The sequence below is a fragment of the Sinocyclocheilus grahami genome, unplaced genomic scaffold, assembly GCF_001515645.1.
Source record: "Sinocyclocheilus grahami isolate Dianchi unplaced genomic scaffold, SAMN03320097.WGS_v1.1 scaffold100.1, whole genome shotgun sequence".
Classification (NCBI taxonomy): Eukaryota; Metazoa; Chordata; class Actinopteri; order Cypriniformes; family Cyprinidae; genus Sinocyclocheilus; species Sinocyclocheilus grahami.
Window position 1 is genome coordinate 962466 of NW_015505279.1, and position 332 is coordinate 962797.

General features: G+C 38.9%; 1 protein-coding gene across 1 annotated transcript in view; it reads left to right on the forward strand.

The window, feature by feature from the left end:
* Nucleotides 1–332, forward strand: part of LOC107588252 (histone acetyltransferase type B catalytic subunit-like) — a 29678-nt gene that overhangs the window by 10408 nt on the left and 18938 nt on the right. Inside the window, exon 5 of the mRNA XM_016276284.1 lies at nt 259–330. Coding sequence (XP_016131770.1) covers nt 259–330 — 72 coding nt within the window. The remainder of the gene's footprint in view (nt 1–258; nt 331–332) is intronic.

Consider the following 332-nt stretch of genomic DNA (forward strand, 5'->3'; position numbering starts at 1 on the left):
CAGTCTTATGCACACCCCTTCAAGTAAAGTGTAACCACAATTTTTTTCCCACATATACATTCTGTTCAGTCTTTTTTTTTTTCTTTTCTTTAAACTTCAGTGTGACTTCAGATTCACATGGTCCTTTACTTGTGATTCTTGTGACTTTGCTTTGCATCTCTTGTTTGAATTGTAACATATACATAAATGCTGTTTCCTCGTTTCAAATGTTGGGAGTCATTTAAAGGCAGCTCGCTCGTTCTCTGTGTTTGCTCTCAGCCAGACGATGTGGAGGGTAAGATCAGAGAGATCATTCCTGCTGGTTTCTGCTGTAACACAGATGACTTCATCTC